At 40.7% G+C, this 17,021-nt stretch overlaps 1 protein-coding gene across 4 annotated transcripts in view; it reads right to left on the bottom strand.

Moving 5' to 3' along the window:
• Positions 1-2,782: 2,782 nt before the first annotated feature.
• The window catches only part of kdm4b (lysine (K)-specific demethylase 4B), a 48,093-nt gene continuing 33,854 nt past the window's right edge, over positions 2,783-17,021 (bottom strand). For 3 of the 4 annotated variants that reach the window (XM_040128227.1, XM_040128229.1, XM_040128228.1), the window contains exons 10-22: positions 16,716-16,963; positions 16,119-16,369; positions 15,513-15,633; positions 14,314-14,474; positions 13,857-14,061; positions 11,976-12,052; positions 11,656-11,711; positions 11,208-11,316; positions 8,053-8,241; positions 7,071-7,247; positions 6,337-6,456; positions 4,580-4,672; positions 2,783-3,577 (exon numbers count right to left, since the gene is read on the bottom strand). In XM_040128227.1, the coding sequence (XP_039984161.1) occupies positions 3,047-3,577; positions 4,580-4,672; positions 6,337-6,456; positions 7,071-7,247; positions 8,053-8,241; positions 11,208-11,316; positions 11,656-11,711; positions 11,976-12,052; positions 13,857-14,061; positions 14,314-14,474; positions 15,513-15,633; positions 16,119-16,369; positions 16,716-16,963 (2,338 nt within the window). In that variant the 3' untranslated portion in view covers positions 2,783-3,046. Of the gene's footprint in view, positions 3,578-4,579; positions 4,673-6,336; positions 6,457-7,070; positions 7,248-8,052; positions 8,242-11,207; positions 11,317-11,655; positions 11,712-11,975; positions 12,053-13,856; positions 14,062-14,313; positions 14,475-15,512; positions 15,634-16,118; positions 16,370-16,715; positions 16,964-17,021 lie in introns of those variants that run through there. The other variant, XM_040128230.1, reaches the window with a different exon arrangement.

The raw sequence follows: 17,021 nt of genomic DNA, 5'->3' as shown, positions 1-17,021 counted from the left end.
ATTATACAAAGGAAGTTATCCCTCTAATATATTTTGCTTGTTAAGGCTTTGTGGGCAATGCTGCAAATTAATGAAAAGCACTGCTTTATGGCATAATTGGATTTACAGGACTGTTAGATCAATGTGATGAAACACCTGGATTTGTTACTTATTTAATTTACTGGATTAACCAAAACCAGAGATTCCTATCTGATTAGTTTATCGATATCTTCGAGTTTCTAGAAAATCAAAAATGTATCTTGATATCAAAATATAAATTTATATATACACACACAGGTATCATCTTAATGCCTATACCTAGCTAGCTAACATTTAATAATCTGAAGGGTTTGGTAGTGACGCAGGAGACTTTCTGATTTTCTTTCTATAGTTAGTCCAAGGATTTTGAAGAAACCCAGAAACTACTTTTTGAATCTCTGGGCTACTGAACACACAAAACACAGAAGAGCTGACAACTAGCAACCCACTTTAATCCCTATGAAATAAGATTTCTTGATGGATGTCATTTGGATACAGGAACACATCTGTGTTCCAACATTTAGGTTGTGGTGACAGAAAAAAAAAAGGAAAGGAAAGGTACAGACGTGTGACAGATTAAAGGAAAAACCTGGATGAATGAGTGAAGAAACAACAAATGCAAATGCTTCCACACCACAGGTGCACTGCATGGTGCAATTAAGCCATTAACATCCAATCAGGATCAAATTGTGGTCGACAGCGCACATTTGATGACCATGGTACTCGCGCGCTAGTGTGATGTGTAAGGCAAAACAGCAACTCTTCCTCAGGTGACTGCCAATATCAACGCAATACGTGATCAGACCGTGTTAGCAAGAGCAGTCCGTTGACGGTTAGTAGGGTTGCAGTGCATAAGCCCATCTATAAAAACATGAATGCACATTTGAGAGTTCAGTGGCACAAAAACCATAGGCAAGTCTACAGAGATGTGGAAAAAAGTGATATAGTCAGATGAGTCACCCTTCACCATATTCTCCACAAGTGGGTGAGTGCATATGTGGCGTACACCAAGAGAAAGATTCAGGCCTGAACGCTTGAGCCCTAAGGTGAGGGGAACTGGTGGCTCTGTTATGCTGCGGGGGGCATTTTGTTGGCTTTTTGTTTGGGTCCACTTGTCCCCTTAGAGGTAAGGGTCACTGCGAATCGATACAAACTTTTTCTGTGTGATCATCCTTAACCCTTTGATGAAACATTTCTATCCCAATGGGAGTGTTCTCTTCCAGGATGACGGTGCCCCCGTCCAAAGGGCACGAGGGGTCACTGAATGGTTTCGAGTATGAAAATGTGAATTATATGCTATGGCCTCTGTTCTGGCGGCTCGTGGTGGCCCGACACCTCATTAAGACACTTTATGTTGGTTTTTCCTTTAATTTGTCACACGTCTTTATATGCGAGACATTTACAAATTTTATTCACAATACACAAGGCCTGCGGTATGTACAAGGTGACAGTGTTGGGAAATTTAGTCCATCAGTAGTTTAATATCTCTGTAGCACCTCTGTAGCACAAATTGGCCATATCCGGAAAAAAAGAAAAACATGTAGTTGTCAGTACAAACTGAGTAATATGCCTGCAAAAATCTGTCAAAAATAAAGGTATTAATATTTTTAGATCGGCCAAGTTTGTGAATTCATTTCAGAAAATGAACATAGAAAGGACACAGTATAATAGAAAAAACAGACAACATTAACAATATACAATATTGATTAATACATAGAATTTAAACCAAGAATGGTACAAAATATTTCCAGATTTTAGGGTTCCTACATAATTTCCTTTTTCCAAATACCAGACATTTTCCATACTTTCATTATTTAAACTGACTTCATAGTTTTAGCGAGTTCATGTGCTAATAGGAGATAATATGACAGTAAACAAAGATATCATTCAGTATAGCAGATAAACTGTTAACATAGCAAATTATGACAATATAAGCAACAGATATACATGTGCCAACTATGACTGAGGAAAATTTTGAGGCAATTTTCCAGGTTGTGTACTTCCTTAACTGTGTGAAGACTTGCATGTTAAAACTTAATTTATTTTCCACAAGTAGGAACCCTGAGACAGTTTTGGGTGTGAAAAGCGGAGCCACCAAATGACCATTTGAATGACGTCAATACATAAAGTTCTCATCTGTTAACTACGGTGACACATCTTCACAAAATTTTAAATCATCCTGCAGACAAATCTACTAGTGTTTGCATTCAACATGTTTCTTCTATTACAAATAATTCTTTCAATATTTGACTAAGACATTTAAATAATGAGTTCCCCCGACAATACTTTTTTTTTTTTTTTTACCCCCTTTCCCCATTTACCTCTTGCAATCCGGCAATAAAACACCTTACGGAAAATATCCTGTAGATGGACAATGTGACACTTCTGTTACACCAAACAGTTTCGAAGCCATGAGTGGCTGGATTGAAAAATAGATATTTTGTTGCTGGTTATTTGATTTAAAAAAAAGAAAGGAAAGAAAAAAAAAGCAAAGTCCACCAGGACCTCACTGCTGAGAGGCCGTCATAGTAATTAGCTTCCTGTAGGAAGAAAACGGGAGTGTGCTGTTATTGATTTAATGCAACGAGGTATGGAGTTGATACCACCCAGACACATATTCATATTAAGATGGAGGAGGAAAGCACAGCAGCTGGACAAAAACAAAAAAGCAAAAAGACCTAAAGAAAAAAAAAAAAAACAATAATAATAATAATAATAATAATAATAATAATAATAATAATAATGTTAAAAATAAAAAGCCTCGTCTCTTTAGCTGCTGCTTCAGGGCAGGCTAAAGCACCACTGCAAATACATTAACTCAAAAATAGAAAAGTAACATGCATTAAAAGAGTGCTTGTGTGTCCGTGTCTCTTCCTGCTCCTGCCCTGAGCTTTCAGAGCCGGTTCGAGAAATGTTATTGTCCATTATCACAGCACTCAGTAGAATCCACCTCCATTAGCTTACTTTCTATTGGCTCAGCCTCCATTGACCAAGTAATAACATAGTGGAGTTGTTTTTTTTTTTTTTTTTAATACAGGGGTCTGGGGCCATCGTCCTGAGGGAAATGTGAATGGAGGAGAGCCTCCATGTAGGAAACGTAGCCGCTGCTCAGCGTGTAGCTGTCAGACATGTGCTGGGGTGGCAGGGGAGGGGACGGGGCAGACAGGAGGGGGTCAGAGTTCAATGTCGACTGAAAGGGGGTCGTCTGTGGAGTCAGCGTGGGGTCCGAGGCCAGGGATGACTCTGTTAGAGCGTCGGTGAGGCTGACGCTCGTGTCCATTGGGATCTCAGCTTCCACCTGAATACCGTTGGTTGGAGCGGGGTCAGCCTGTGGGGTCATGCTGGGCTGGGACAGAGGATGTGAGGTCGGCGGTGTACTAATACTGTCATCTTTTGCTGCTGGTGCTTCTACTGGGGCTGTAGTTGGGGGGCAGTTGGGCGGATTAGTTGTTTCCATGGGGGTCTCAGTGGGTTGGGCTGAGCCGGAGGGAAGGCGGCGGCGTTTGGCTGCTTGGGCTTCATCTGCTGAGGGGACCTCCTCCTGGGGTACAGGTATGGCCTGAAAACACACAGGTACATACTTAGAGAGGACACAAATCACACCCTATTTACTATATAGTGCTCTACATTAACTGTCCACCATTTTATTTGTGTGTCTGAATTCTGAGCATGTTAATTTATCCACGAAATAGTGCCCTCAAAAATTGCACAATGGAACGAAAAAAGTGTCCATGGTCCACGTACACTACTTTCTGTTAACAATCCCAGGATTCAATGAGCTGCATTTGAGAAAAACAAAACTTGCCATTATGTGTCTTTACAGCTTCCAGTGATGACACACAATGCTGATGAGTAAGTGTCCACAATCTACTGAGTGTCCATTATACAGGGAGTAGTGAATGACTTTACATTCTCACTAGTATCCTGCTTTTGATCATATTGGAATACGGTGTTTACATAGAACATGAAAAACCTGATTATTCATATCCCTGTTTACAGGATACTGTTTTGATTGTCTGCCCTGATTTTATTTTGATAATTGATTAATTGTTCAAATCAATCCAAATATTTGCTATTACCAGCTTCATAAATGTGAGGACTTCCTGCTTATCTGTTTTATATGATTGTAGAGAATAATGATGGGCATGGTTTTTTTTTGGTTTTGTTTTTTGTTTTGTAGACAAAAGGATTCATCAGTTTATTAAAAACAAAATTTGATAATGGCAGTTACAGAGTTTACACCAGCTGCATCCCTGCAGCTAAAGAATTTCCCAGTCTGTTTTTTTGACCAGTCTGAAAACTTCTCTGGCATGGCCATCAACACTCCTTAAACTCCTTTTCTTACCAGATAAAACAGATATGTATTCAAACTAACAATCTGCATGTATTGGCCCACACACAGGCCTTCATGCTCTGTGGGCTGCAAAGTGCCAGTTGTTTGCTTGAATAAAAATGATTTTATCTGCAACTATTTTAGTGTCCTTTTACTGAACAACACAAGCTATTGTAGGGCTGCCTCATCTTATTATTTTCTCAAGCAAAATCTCAGTAAAATACTCACAAGTCGGGCTCGGACCCTCTTGGGCAGCTCCTGGTCCAGCTGATGGATCTCCGAGTGTTTTAGCATCAGCTGACTCTGGTCCTGAAACTCAACCTGCACAAATATAGTAAAAAAACTGGATTAATCAACGAACATTTCCGACTATTTTGTCTCTGGTGAGCAGAGAGCGCAGTTGGCCATAAATAGAGAAGAGGGAAAACATAATTTTCAATACACTTGATTTGATAAATATTTACTTGAGGATATATCAGGAGGAGACTACACTGTCGGCATAGCAAAAGAGGAAACATCAGTGGCTAATGAACGAAAAAGTATCAGGGTGGCTTGGTGAGTAAGAATATAAACCTGTACCCAGAAAATCACAGGTTGCATCTCAGCCATAACAAATGGTTCATCAACAAGCATGGGTTGTGTCAAAATGTCCTTGACCATGTCACTGAACCCCAAAGCTGCCCACTGACTGGATAAGACCATCAGCTAAGTGTTTTAAATATAAATGTAGATTTTTAAAATCTTGAGCAAGAAAAAAAAAAAAAAAAGGACAAGGTCAGGGCTGTGGCGCTGCCACAGTGACCAGCTGGAGGCTTGTTTTTTTTACTCATGTTAAAAGTGCTCCTCAACTCTAGCGGGATTGTCAGAAGTGTTTGGCCGCCGGGCTACACACTGACATGAAAAGAGCACTGAAAGATTCAACACTGATTTACTTTGATGATTTGCCATCCGAGGAGACAAGACTGAGGCACTAAAAGATGTCTGGACACTTTTCCACCTGTATAATGAATGCAAAAAGACAACCTGCAAGACTGGTCCAACATTTTAAACTTTGTATTTCAGACATTTAATTGATGTTTTAATAGAGAGACTGAATAAGCCAGACTGGGTTCAATGCCTTGTTCAGCAAGTGAACTCTGGGCAATGCTGCAATCTCTATAATTTCTGTTCTGTGTGTATGCGTGCTAGTTTATTTGTAAGTGCAGAATAATAGTTACAGAAGTACTTACAAAACCAGCGTCATTGCAAAATATAAGATAAGCAACCTCACTTAACCTGGTCTGTATTCATGTACATAAGCGACTTTCAAGATGGCCTCCTCTGGCACCGGTCCCAGAATCATCATCTTCAATTCTGAATTTTCCACTTTGTATGCACTCTCCATATTTGCCCTATAAATTCCCCAGCATGCACCAGTGATCTCTCCACTTTATGTTGCCACACTGCATCAAAATGCTCGGCCATAATCTACAGGGGCAGCCAAGCTTTTCACACATTGATAAATACATGATCTTGGAACCGAACCAGAGGGTGGCAGAGCCATGAGACAGAGCACCCTGTTACCAAAAGGTCAGAGGTTCAATCACTTCCAGCTACATTGCAGAAGAACATTGGGTGAAATATGTAAATGATGCCATTACTTACACAGTACTTCCCCCACAGTGTTTTCTGCACCACACAGCTTAATGACGCTGTATTTGGAAAATGCATTTTACAGTTTGATTTGACTTGGAAAGGTCCATACATTTACACATTACTGCAGTTAGGAATTACATCTATGCACAGCTTAGATCTGCAACTATTCACAGATCTAAACTGCGATGCATTTTACAAGCGACATATCCAGTCTGTTCCGAGATTCAGAGATCCAGTGACTTTCTAGCACACAAGCCTGTTCCTCTAACCTCTAGTTGTCTCTGGAGTTTTAATCACAGATATAGCAGGTTTGACTGTAAATGACTGAGGCTTTGTCTTTTTCCCCTCACCTGGTAGTACTTGTGGGTGTGCTGTTTAACGAAGGAAGCATTGAGGATCTGACCGTCGGGCGTGCTGACCACGATCAACTCCCCTACTTCGGGAGGACCACTACGGAGGCAGTCGTGACTCTGAAGGAGGAGGGGGAAGGAAGGGAAAGAGGATGTAGAGAATGTGGAGGAGATGGATGACAGACAAGTAACATTTTAGAGATCTGCTTGTGTCACTTTACTAAACACACTTTTAAAATGCTGATGAATCCATGATTTAAAAATAACATTACAAGTAGCTGACCTGAAGCAGCCAACAAGGTAGATTCAGTATAGAGAGTAAAGAACTCTGACTCAAGGGTTTTTTTTTTGGCAGGTCCCTCAAATTTCAATTATTATGCAATTCAAACTTCTTTAAAGTGTTTTAGTAGGCAGCAGAAGATTAAGTTAAAGTGCCCTGATTGCCTAAGTTTTATTTAACAGCATTAGGTTACTTAGTTTGTGCATATGTTTTTTACTCCAACCTCTTTCTCATTAGTGAACAGTGAAATGTTATTAAATGTTTGAAGCTACCGTTACAGGAGTGAGTCACTAAAAGGTTGTCTGAATTTACATTTGCTAAGATGCTCAAGCTACAAAGCATAAACCAGTTGCTAGGATATTTCTCTGCTTTAAAAAAAAAAAGACACTGTTGAAATAGTTTCTATAAATTGTACACCCGTAGGTGTGTGCCTAAACCGCAAAAGAGCACTCACTAATATGTTCTCTGGGTGCAGATTGTCACAGTATGAACCGTCGTCAAAGTTGACCTCGTAGAACGTCAGCGTTGCCATGCCTATGATGGTACAGTGGTAGTACCAGCCATCGCTGTTGCGACCAATCACTCTCTGGCCCAGGTTCGGACCCTGTGGGCCTTTGGGTGCTGTCCGTGGCTTGAGGGAGAGAAACCCAGACAGAGTTTAAGACAGGTTTTTAACTGGAGAATCAGGCCTCACTATAGCCCAGTCATATTCTGTCTCTAGTACAAAAAAAAAAAAAAAAAAAAAAAAGAAAAAAAAAAAAAAAGAAAAGACAAATAAAATCTAAAAATAAATCTAAATAAGAACCACAAGGTTTGCACAAGACACAGTTGTTGAATTCTATTCTACAACCCAGATGTTCATGTAGGAAGGGGCTCCACAATATATATTCAAATCACCAATTCTGTGACTTATGTTTATATGGTTCCAGAGTTACTTTGTTCACAAGAGCATTTCAACAGAAGGATGCCTATTTATCAGTCCACCTGTATGAAGTCTTATGAAGTAGTAATGCGCCTTCTGTTCAAGAGGAGCATTACTACTTCCTCTCATGGTGTGTCAACTTAGACCAGTGACTCACTGACACCCCTCACCAATCACTTTGCTTCTACAGCTTCGACACAAATCTCAACGGTTCAGGAAGGAGTCGTTTTCTCCACCTCAATGAAACCAAAACAGCCATTTTGCCTTCCACCATGTTCTATCCACTTTAAAAGCAATCACTTTCTTCAATGTAACGTTTGCTCATAAAAGGTGACAACAGCAAAAAATGTAATCAATATCTGGCGTTTTTTTGGAAAGCAATTTTGGGGTAAGAATTTATCATTTTACTGAATCTCCTTTCACATCTGAATTATTGAATAAGGAACTTTTGTGAATTTAATTTGACAGAAACACACACTGGAATGACTGTCTATTTCTCCTGATCTGCACTTACCTTCTGAGTGACCCTTTTATGCCTGTGGCAGGTGACAGACACCACATAGGGCCAGTCGGCAGGCGTCATGACAACTCCGGCAATTTGGGCACAGGTGACATGGAAGGAGGTAGCACAGTTCTCATACGAGCACTGGATGCAGGCGCCGCGATTCTGTTTGGCATTCTTGCCATGGCAGAACACGCACTTCTGCAATGAGAACAAAAAAAATAAAGACTTTTGGTTGGTGATTTAGGTTCGAGATCAACTTTCTTTGCCACTGTGAAAAGGAAACAATCAGCTGGAAACAACCAGCGTCTTTTTATAGCGTAAAACCATCACTAGAAATTAAGCACAGGTGAGTCTTATTTGTTTTTCATTTTATTTGAGAAACTAATTTAAATTCATCAAAAGGGTGCCCATAATTGAGTCAAGTATACATTTTATGTCTAGGTTTTTTTATTAAACTATATTAAAGTGTTTTTTTGTTGTTGTTTTTCAGTTACTTTGGAGATTTTATTATATTCTGATAATACAAAATTGCTCCCTTTGCATTTATTTCTGAAGATATTCTAAACCAGGACCTTATCCTTTCAGTCCACCGTGATTTTCTCTGGTTGACTAAAGCCCTAATCTTAGTCAGGTCTTTCAAACCTTCAAATTGCTGGAATTGTAGAGTATCACATGAAACAAAGATGACGGAGGAATGAGCAGCGTAACCATTTTCTCTTCTCTCAGATCTTTGATTCTGTTTGGTTTCTAATCATTAAAAATAGAATGAATGTTTTCAGCTTTGCACATAAAATGCCTATGCAGTTATCAGTGTCGGCGTAGTGAGATTCTCTTCCCAACTCGCATACTTACAGAAAAACTTTGTATTTGTTAACAGCGGCCCAGTCACTGAGCCAGTCTTCCTTGGAGCACTTTCCTTTTCAAACCCCCATCCCCACATCCTGACTGTGAAATTACCACCAGCCAACCAAATCTTCGCCCTTGTCCGCCAACCAGGTCTACGTACCACTCTGCACACACAACCCCACAGCCTTCACTTCATTCACTTCAAATCCTTCAACCCTCCGTGTCTCCTGCTGTTCGTCTTTACACCTTCCCTCCCCATCCCTCATTTGTCCCCGATTCAGTTTAAACACAGGGAACAAGGGAGATAGGGTTGAAAAGCAAAAATTTAAAGAGAGAATTTGGCCTGTCAAATTGAGTTATATTCTCAATACACCGGGGCAACGTCAGGTGTGTTCCAGAAACGTCACCTTCCTTCAAAATCCTAACGAAAGCATTTATTTTTTGAGAAATCTCTTGGCAAGAAATAAATTTAATCAGAGAAAAGTGGAATTATATACATTCCACTCATGCCAAATCCTTCAATCAAACAAACAGACTCAAACCATCATCCCAACAACTTTGAAAACTGTCTCATCTTATGTGACTGGTATCTTTCTGTGTACTTGGGTTATTATGATTATCTATCATCACAAACAGTCTATGTCTTCCCAATCCCTCCCTTTTTTCTCTCTCTCTCACCCTTCCTTCTCCATCCTCCTCCTTTTGACAAATCACACGGCGAGCAGCTGTAGTGCAGCGCATGGCCAATCAATAAAAAATAAAAATTCTTTATTAAAGTGCCAATATTTCATTTTTGTACTGGCGCAGGAAAAATGTACAACAGCTCTCAACAGAGCTCTACTCTGAGATATTTCAGCGGTTGCTATGGCTTATAGGTTTTCACCGCCTGGAATAGTTTTCCACTGCTGAAATCACAGACAGGCAGTGACGTGAGACCAGAGCGGCATGGAAGAAATCCAGTAGCCCCGGGAAACATTACTTGTATGTCCATTTGTTTGTTAATTCCTCATTCCGCGTTGCTGTTTTTATATGTACATTTGATCTCCAGTTAAGAATCAGTAACATTTTGAAAGGAATCAACCAAAAGCTACCTATAATGTTAATCTTTTTTATGCATTTTGAGCCTGTATTTGTAGAATATGAGAATGTCTGATTTTGGCACTGGCCTCTGTTAGCATTAAAAAAAAAAAAAAAACCACTTCAAACTAATGAACACTACAGCTACCCTCTCAAGTACGCTGCTAACTCAAAAATTAGAGCAGTAGTTCATGTAACTACTGATAAAATAATTGTTTTATTTTGCGTGCTGTTGAATGTAACAGAAGATTGGTCTTGGAATGGAAGTTGGAAAAGTCAACAGTGTTAACAGTTTTCTGGATTTGTGCAGTGTTACTGTGCCATAGAAATTCTGAAAATAACTAAGACAAAAGCAGCTTGGGTGAAATCTCCCCTTCTCTGAAAACCATACGATAGAAGATGGGAGGAAAAACCACAGATTGATGAACAGGGTGCAGTATATAAACTGGTTCCAACGGCTCGTGTTCACACTTGATCACCCCTGTCAACCAAATCATTAGACTGCAGAGTTTCTTCTCATGGCCTTTTACTAAGAGAAGGAGGAAACCTGCTTTGACAGTAGTCAGATGCAAATGTCACCCAGCTTGTCTTTGATAGATTATTCAGGGAGAAGGGGAGGTAGATTTGTAGATTTGTGATAATGCACCAGCAAGCACTGCTGTTGCCTGTGAAACGGGATAAGGTGAATTGAGAGGGAGCGGCGACTGGGAGGGAGGGATGGCGAGAGGAAAGGAAAGGAGGGGACGAGTTGTGTTCAAAGACGCGGCAGCAATTGCCTCCTGCCCACGGGACTGATGCAGTTCATTTGGTGCAGTGAGAAATGACAGCTGATTATTCAGCCATTCCCCTCAGCACATCTGTTTTACCCTGTGGCCTCCACAGCTCGCAAAAACATGATCTATCCATCCACTAGGGATGGAGGGGGGGGTGAGCCCCAGTGAGCAGGAAAGACAGAAATTCGCTCAAAGGTAGATAAAGACTGTAGGAATGAGCAAAGGAGATTAAGGATGTAGAAAGGATACCGTAAAAGAGAAGAAAGCAAGACAAAAGAAATGAACGACTCCAAAAAGAAAGGAGTTCCGAGTTTGGCAATTTTCCTCAAAGAGAGAGGATGCCGTTTTAAGTATAAAAGATTAAGTTTTTGACTGTAAAGCTGTTTAAATGTGAATCTGCCTGTCCGGCATCAGACTGTACCATTACAGAGACGAGTAAATCTTTTCTTTGCCTCTGCCTCAATTTACCAGATTCTTGCGTGTTTCTGGAACAGCACTGACGTCCACTGGCTCCCTTTCAATGGCGTTGACGAAGCGAGCTTCAGCCACAGCGATGCCACAGATGACATGGACCCACCTGGTGTGTGAGAGAGAGAGAGAGAGAGAGAATAAAAACTTCAGGCTTGTGAAAATCACTACAGGCAAAGTCTGTTCCACTGAAGACAATGCATGATGGCTTTCATTTCAAAACTCTATCTATCCATAATGGATAATAAGTTAAATAATTAAAGGAAAAACAACAATCTCCTTAGACTGAATTTTTTGTGGACAATGTGTGGACAACTGCTATTTTGAATCATAAACGTTTTCTGTTCAATTCCATTCCTGCAAAATTAAAATCAGTTTTGCTAATACTGTAGCTAAATGTATCAGTTCAGCTACTGGTACTATTTTCCGACAAGCATGTGTCACTAACCGGTTATCTGTGGTAGTCTTCAAAGCTCCTCCCCGCAAGTTGCAGAGGCAACACTCCTGAAAAACATAAAGCAAATGAGGATTAGGTTTAGGCAGTGGGGGAAATGGAGGACACGGTGACACAGATCCACAGCTTTTTTTATTATACATAAAGAAATGGAGGCTGTATAAGTGCATAAAGGCTCCAAGTCAAGTCAACCCTGGGGAGCATGTTCAGCTATTTCTTCCGATTCAATTCTAATACTTGGAGTCCTGGAGAAGATCAAACCATTTTTCTTGATTCACAAGGGAGTGGTAACATAAGGTACTGCTGCCACTCACCACTGTCCAGGCTCCTGCTGCACACCTGGAACACATCCAGGACTCGCTGACAGAGTCTGGCTTTACACCGTAACAACCTATTAAAGAGGACAGATTAATGACTTAGCATAACTTTCCCAAGCCATTTTGTATTTAATGTTTCCAAAGCACTATCTACATGCACAAGTGTATTAATGTTCAGTATGGGTGGTCTCGGTACCAACTTAACTCCATTATTTATTACATACTATACATATTCTGTAAATAAATTAATTTTATAATAAATAAAACTAATTTTTATAATTATTTCGTTAGTTGTGTCCTTTTTGTGTCTGCAAAGCCCTTCACACCAAACCTGCTCGTTAACTAGTTTGTTCACATTTTCTATCTAATCTGTCCGATCTTCTCGTCACTTTCTCCAATTTGAGGTTCTGAACCAAAAGACTGGCACATTTATAACACACCTAGGCAGGTCTGAATGATTTTGAGTTGGATGTCCACCCTAAAACAATGAGGAGCATAGGGACGGGGTGCAGTGCTGGTATTTCTTGACAGGAGTTCTTTCTGCTTCGTGTCCTCTTATCAATAGCAGCACTGCTTCCCCTGGCTGAGCCCAGCTCATCCCTGGATGACTAATGAACTGGCCTTTTTGAAGGTGCACTTCAGCTTTAGGGATAATAAGAACCCAGGAGGGTTGGTGTGTGCGCGCGTTTTACTGACTGCGCATGTGTCCATGCCCACGCTGTAGTTTATGTGGTTGCATGTGCAGCCTGACACAAAACATCCACGCATGCGGACATGTCAAAGGTAGATTATTTCATATTATAAAACGATTTTTCACATATGCCACTGAATGAACAGGTATTGTTTATCTGATGTATGATTTAGAAACAACCAAGAAACTGTTTTCTCAGCATAGATAACTGATGTTTACATTTGGCGATGAGAAGCAGAGCGAGTCGACAGAGAGAGATCCCTGAGCTAACTCACTCAAACACAATGTTAACAAGCTGCCTGTCCTTTCACACTTTGCTTTGACGGAAGCCGAATGCCCTTCAAAGTCCATTTGCTTTTTGCAAAATGTTTAATTGTGGAAAGCAGAGTAAATAAGAGCCAGGGAAGTTTATGTTGCGCAGCCTTCAGAGAGGTATTAGCATTGTTTGAGCAGCCTCTCAGCTAGTTTAACCCGAGTTAAGGAGAGTTAAACTAGGAGGTCTCACTGAGCGTGGCGACAGAGGAATTGAGCTGACAGTTTGTTGCACTGTTGTAGTGGAGTGTCATCTTCAGTGCTTCCTATTTTCGAGCATTATTCTCAGGGGTCCAGGGATAAAAAAAAAAAAGTTGTGAATAGAGAAGAGCAGTGGAATACCCAGTAGAGCCTGTCTGTAAAGCTTGTCAGCCCATGTTTGGGCTTATAGCTGGCTGAGACCAAGATTTTGAGTGTTGTAAATCAAACACTGAAGTGTGCCCACAGCTGAACAGAACCAACTTTTCTACAACAACTTTTCGTGCTTTCTTTATTTTTACAATGCGTGCGATGTTAACTATACTGTAAAATGTGTGTTAATTCTGTGTTTGCAGCTGCAACTATCCCCTTGCCAGACTTTGTTACATCCATTGAAATAAATAGCCAGAAATGTTCACAGACCACCTTCTAACATCCTTAAAAACCTACGTTATCTAAGCCTCAGTGGGCGCACTTTCTTCCTGGTGCTGCTTCAGTGCAACAGCTGTAATCAAATTCCCTTTGCAAGAAAAGCTTCATACAGCTCCTAGGGGATTGACTTTTCATTAACAGCATAAAAACAATGTGTTGTGCTCAGATTTATTTTTAATGCTCATCTTAAAAAACAAAAAAAACAAAAACAAAAAACATTGCTGTACTGAAGGTTTCATACTTACTGGCATGAACCTGCATGTGGCAAGATGAACAGCGGATCAGAAGACTGGTTCCATCCTCTCCAATGTGATAGTTGGTGGGTGGAGGCTCAGTGTTTCCTGCCCCAACGCTGAAGCACATTTCTGGGACCAGCGGACGAGTCAGACTGCCATGGCGGGGAAGGGAGGAGCGCGGGGTGTCGTTCGCAATGGAGACATCTTTGTGTGGCTGGAAAGGCCAGAGGAAGAAGGTGATCGTGATTATATGTTTGCCGTTTCAAGGGTCGTGATGAATGGAAAGAAGATGGAGTTAAAAAATCTTTCGTTTGCATCCATCCGCAAGTACGGCCCACGTTGTCACTTTATATCTGTAATAGTCAACTACTGAGTGATCTACATTAATAATAATACCAGTAACCAACTATCACTTCCATTACTACTTCAATGACACGTATGCTTCTGCCGCAGTGTGTGGCTGTACCTTAGTATAGGGACAGAAGAGTGAACAGATAGCACAATGTGGTTGGAGTGCTGCCACTGCAGCATTGAAGGCCTTCTCTGCCAAGAAGTTGGGTGAGTGATTCTGCCACAGGTGCTCCTGTTTTTTCATGTCGCTGTCCAGCGGCATGGGGGAGGACAGCTCTGTGGGTAAAAGACAGAATTCATCAGGACGCTGCAGCCAAACAAGACCGTCATCTGAGGTAAGTGACACAAACTGAAGAGATGTTGAGAGATTCATTATCGGCATGATTTTATTTTTCTCTGAAATGCACGTGAAGCATTTTTATGAAAAGCACAGGGATCTTATCAATACGGGAGACCTTGCCAACAGAGAAAAATAGCAGATCCCATTCCAGACAACACCAACACAACTTCTGGATTATTGGTTGACGAACACGAAGAGAAGAGACAACTTGCTGCTGTGGGGCAGAAATTAATTTAGCAGTGAAGCCCCTAAAGCTACTGATCAAGACAGTTTGTTAGACCTGAACAGAAGGCAGGACAATCTTTTCACAAGATTCCCATTTAACTCCCTCTTTTCTCCCACCAACGGCCCTCTTTTTCCTTGTCACCCATCCATTCTTCTGAAAGACAGGCCCTGAGTCAGGTCCCCTGCTGCCAACTTAAAGTGACTTTGAAAGCAGGTAATTGGAAGTCATGATCCCCAGATCAATAACTGTCAATCAGAAAATGAAAAAAAAAAAAAAAAAGTCATATGGGAGGGGAAGAAAAAGAAGTCTTGCAGTCTTGATTTCATTATCCCCACAGGGAGTTTTTGTCATATTTGTTTTTCTTTCTCCAGATTGATAATCAAAATAAAAATTTTCAACCGATATAGGTTTCTTGCAAATCAGGTTTTTAATTTGGACAAATTTGTGTGAATCTGTAGCCGTTTCATTGCAGTAATTATTCTGTTATAATTCACTCTTTTGACCATAGTTTCTACTCATGTCATGGAAAAATTAAACAAAATTTACACCACATGACAGTTTATTTCTCAACTGACATTCAGATTTATCAAAATTCTTGTAGGTGGGTTAGCAGCTCATTAAAGAAGGGGGAGTCTCCTTTAACAGTATGAAAACTCTCCATACAAATGTGTTTAAAATAAGAATATATCTACAATAAAATAAACTTAAAATTAAATAAATGTGCAATGACAGACACAGAGCTACATACCCTTGTCACTGGTCGGGTCTTGCTTGACGATGGACAGAGGGGAGCGCATGGGTGGCTTGCTGAGGGGGTGACGGCGACTCTTTTTCACCTCTGTTGGCTTCTTCATCTTGGAGTAGCTTGCCTGATAAAACATAAGTTTGTTTAATAAGGACTTTTTTTTTTTTTTTATTATTTTGGTTCAGTGTGTTTTTAACCTTGCAAAATGAAGCAGCAAATATATAAAATCTTTTCAGTATATTCAAATGTTGACATTAATTTTGTAAATCATTGTTTTGCTGTGGGAAAGTAGTGTTAACTTCACAAAACACACACATGGAAAAATATGTCATTAGTACAACTTTGTGTTTTCACGCATTTTCTACATTTAGGCTTATTTGTTATGCAATGCCACATCAATCAGCACTGAAAAACACCTACATTCTGATTCTTGGATTTTATTTGTGTATTACACTGATATAGTGGTGAATTCTTGCCGTTCTGTGCCAGACAAGCATTTAAAATGTAGACGTTAAATTATGTATTACACAACAATAAAAGTATGCTGCCCTCTAGCATTTTACAAATTAAAAGACAACTCGAATGACTTTCAGTCATATACAATCTCACCTGGGTGGCACTAACATCCAGCTTGTTGTCCGCTGGGATGTCACTCTGCCTTGGCTTTAGAGGGTTCCCCGCCTCTGGATCACTGACCACGTCGCTCTTTGAATTCCTGATGCCGGATGTAGCGAACTGCTCAAATGCTTCCTCAAATCCAGTGATCGCGTTGTGAATATTCGACATCTTCTTTGGCTTTTTCTGCTTCTTTTTCTCACCATCTTCTGTCAAGTTTGGTGGTTTGGCCTCGAGTTCTTGTGCTGGCAGAGAGATGAGGAGAAAAATAAATTTCAGAGGAAGGTGAAACGGGAACAGACTGGATGAGTTACAGTGATTATGGGAATGGAGACTGTGCTGAGAGGGTGAGAGATAATGAGCTTTGGATTTGGAAGGTTCCATCTTTCATGTTTTTAATCAAAAAAAAGTTATTCAGACCGCATGCTGCAAATACACAAAGCTCAAGAGAATCTAGAAAAACAAATCAAATTCAAAAGAAACCGTGTTGGTTTTGATCATGTCCGCATTAATCTGTTACAATGCCCTACTACACTTTGACCTAGACCCTTAATCTTGTTTCTACAGTCTAACTGCTCATATCATCCTCACCCTCTACGGCTGGAGTCTCAGCTGCTTTAGCAGCAGCTTCAGCAGCCTCCTGCTCCTCACGCTCCATGGCCTCCAGGGTCATCATGGCCTCTCTGGCTAGACGCTCCTCCCTCTCCTGCCTCCGCTGGGCCTCGCGCTCCTCCACCTGACGCTGGTACTCGGACGCATTCAGCTCAATGCCTTCCTCCGCCAGCACTTTCACCTCCTCCAGCTTCAGACGACGGAACTGTTTCATCTTCTGCATGGCCCTGGCGTAGTGGAGAGAGACAGGTAAGTAAAAACTTTATATAATTTCCTTTTGAGAGC

The sequence above is a fragment of the Xiphias gladius genome, chromosome 6, assembly GCF_016859285.1.
Source record: "Xiphias gladius isolate SHS-SW01 ecotype Sanya breed wild chromosome 6, ASM1685928v1, whole genome shotgun sequence".
Lineage (NCBI taxonomy): Eukaryota > Metazoa > Chordata > Actinopteri > Istiophoriformes > Xiphiidae > Xiphias > Xiphias gladius.
The sequence above is the reverse complement of the archived record's forward strand: the minus strand, read 5'-3'. Positions and strand labels throughout refer to the sequence as shown.